Source organism: Etheostoma cragini, chromosome 5, assembly GCF_013103735.1.
Source record: "Etheostoma cragini isolate CJK2018 chromosome 5, CSU_Ecrag_1.0, whole genome shotgun sequence".
Taxonomy (NCBI): Eukaryota; Metazoa; Chordata; class Actinopteri; order Perciformes; family Percidae; genus Etheostoma; species Etheostoma cragini.
Genome location: NC_048411.1, coordinates 30,824,150 through 30,826,729, shown reverse-complemented (window position 1 = coordinate 30,826,729; position 2,580 = coordinate 30,824,150). Strand labels below are relative to the sequence as shown.

The window sequence follows — 2,580 nt, the reverse complement described above, 5'->3', positions numbered from 1 at the left end:
CTGGTCTTACAGGGAGGTGTGTTCAGGTGCATTCTGGGCGTCCTGGTCTTACAGGGAGGTGTGTTCAGGTGCATTCTGATACGGGAACACCTCTCCATCTCATTAGGGAGGAGCCCAACATGCTGACACACTGCAGACGTCCTGTTCTTCTTCCATACCAGGTCTCCCCCTCCCTTCCCCTCCCACTCCTGCTCTCTCTTCTCCTCCCTCTTGCTCTCTCTCTCCCACATAAGCATTAAATACATTATATTTAATATTTAATCCTGGTCTCCTATATAACTGCATTGCACTGTTTTACTGACATATTAAAAGTAACACCGTTGCTATTTTTAAGAACCCGCGGTATTACCGCCCGACCTGACTCTCTCTACTTCCCGGTAGGAACGTCTGAAAGTGGGTCGCGTCCAACTCACCACACACTTGTCCCAGACCAGGGCCATCCTCTCCTCGGTGCCGTTGGTCCCCTCGGGGATCAGAGTGAAGTTGTCTTTTCCTATCGCCCGCTGGGACGTCAGGTAGGTGCAGTGGGCGCTGCCGGTCACCTGCAGGTCCCCGCTGGAGAGAAAGCAAGAAAACTAAAAATATACCTTTCATATCCCCACTCCAGTCTGGATTCGTATCCCTTAAGTATTATTACATCGTAAAACCCGCCTCTGGAAACATATCTTATGTCCTAAAACCAGCCTCTGGAGACAGGACCAGCTGACTTCCTATTGGCTGTAGAAACAGGAGATATTTCTTACATTGTAAACCAGCCTCTGGAGACATATCTTACGTCCTAAAACCAGCCTCTGGGAAGGTCTCTCTCGTCCTAAAACCAGCCTCTGGAGACATCTTTTACGTCCTAAAACCAGCCTCTGGGGACGTCTCTCTCGTCCTAAAACCAGCCTCTGGAGACATCTTTTACGTCCTAAAACCAGCCTCTGGAGACGTCTCTCTCATCCTAAAACCAGCCTCTGGAGACATCTTTTACGTCCTACAACAAGCCTCTGGTGACAGGACCAGCCGACTTCCTATTGGCTGTAGAAACAGGAGATGTCTCTCACGTCCTAAAACCAGCCTCTGGAGAAGTCTCTCGTCCTAAAACCAGCCTCTGGAGACATCTTTTACGTCCTAAAACCAGCCTCTGGAGACTCCAACAGCTGAAACCTGTGCCCAAGACACTCTAAGTTGAAGTCTCATCACGAATCTTTGGTCTGAACTGGACTTTAGTCTTTGAAGAACCGATGTAACGTAAGATCCTGTAAGGTGTCTGTCTCGGCCCCTTACCAGGACAGCAGAGAGTTGAGGTAGTCGGGGGTGGTGGGGTCGGGACTGAGCGGAGGAGACGTGACGTAGGCAGCCGCCTTGGCCCAGTTCTTGCTCCAGTAATGAGTCCCATCCGTACCCAAGCTGGCCGATATGGGCTCTCCGTAAACCACAGCACCTGAGGGAGGGAAATGCATCAACTGGACGAAGCCAAAACATCATTGATCGCTCCCAAAATGGAGTAAAAAAATCACAAATATAACCGAGTAAAATGTTTTATTTAATTTAATAACATGATTGATTCCACCCAACGCTCTTTGCCAAGTACAAATTTCTACTTTCATTAATTTTGGGGCGTCTTATTCAATTTTATAGCATTGTAAAACAAATGGAAGTGTTTTTGAAATAGTATTGAGTAAAAGTTGACATATTCCAGTCTGTGATTATCATCAACATCCATTCCTTTAATTTTAGTCTCAATAATTCCTAATTTCTGCTTTTCTAACTCCAACATTAGGTATAATTTCCTATAAATGAGGTTTATTGACCATAAATTCCCAAAAATTACTGTAGAACTAAAGTTAATAAGTTAGTGTTACGTAGTGTTGAAAACGTCAAAAAAGTGACAAGCATTGAAAACAGCGTCAAAAGTGATGAAAAAAGGGACAAAAACCTGAGAAAAAGTGTTGATTTTCGGGAAGACAACGCGAGGTTTAAAAGTTAATTTATGTTATTCTATTAATATCTTTTACTACTAGCTATATTTATTTTTCTTAACACACTTTTAATTTATTTTCATTTCTCAGACCTTTTAAAAAGCGTAAAAACACAAAAACTGTCATACATGTAAAGCAACATTGCGTAACATTCATATTTTTTTGTGATTTTGGGCATTTTTAAATACGATCTACAGAGAAAAAAACAGGAAGGAAAAATGATTTAAGAAGGGAGAGTTAAAAAATAAATAAAATGAAATATCTTATTTTTCGTGCTCCTTGAAGGAGAAGTGTGACTATTTTCTCAAAGCAAAATAAAGGAGTTTATCATCTTCATTTTTTCCAAGATGGCTGCCACAGGTGTGCAGTGAACATATGTCTCTTTTTACCTCTTTTCCTTGCAAGGGCGATGACATCAGCGGCGCTCTTGCTCATCACCTTGGTGACGTAGAGGGGGCAGTTGGTCTGGTTGGCAATGGTGACGGAGCGGTTGACCGCCTCGGCCTCCACCTGCACACACACACACACAGAGACACACACACACACACACACACAATCAGCTGCTGGTTCCTAGACCGGCTTTCTCTTCTTCCCTTCACAGTATTTTGGGTGGGGT

The 2,580-nt window shown here is 43.8% G+C and overlaps 1 protein-coding gene across 1 annotated transcript in view; it reads right to left on the bottom strand.

Moving 5' to 3' along the window:
- Positions 1 to 2,580, bottom strand: part of LOC117945075 (dihydropyrimidinase-related protein 2-like) — a 20,735-nt gene that overhangs the window by 4,108 nt on the left and 14,047 nt on the right. Inside the window, exons 7-9 of the mRNA XM_034872329.1 lie at positions 2,354 to 2,474; positions 1,270 to 1,426; positions 358 to 555 (exon numbers count right to left, since the gene is read on the bottom strand). Of these exons, the coding sequence (XP_034728220.1) occupies positions 358 to 555; positions 1,270 to 1,426; positions 2,354 to 2,474 (476 nt within the window). The remainder of the gene's footprint in view (positions 1 to 357; positions 556 to 1,269; positions 1,427 to 2,353; positions 2,475 to 2,580) is intronic.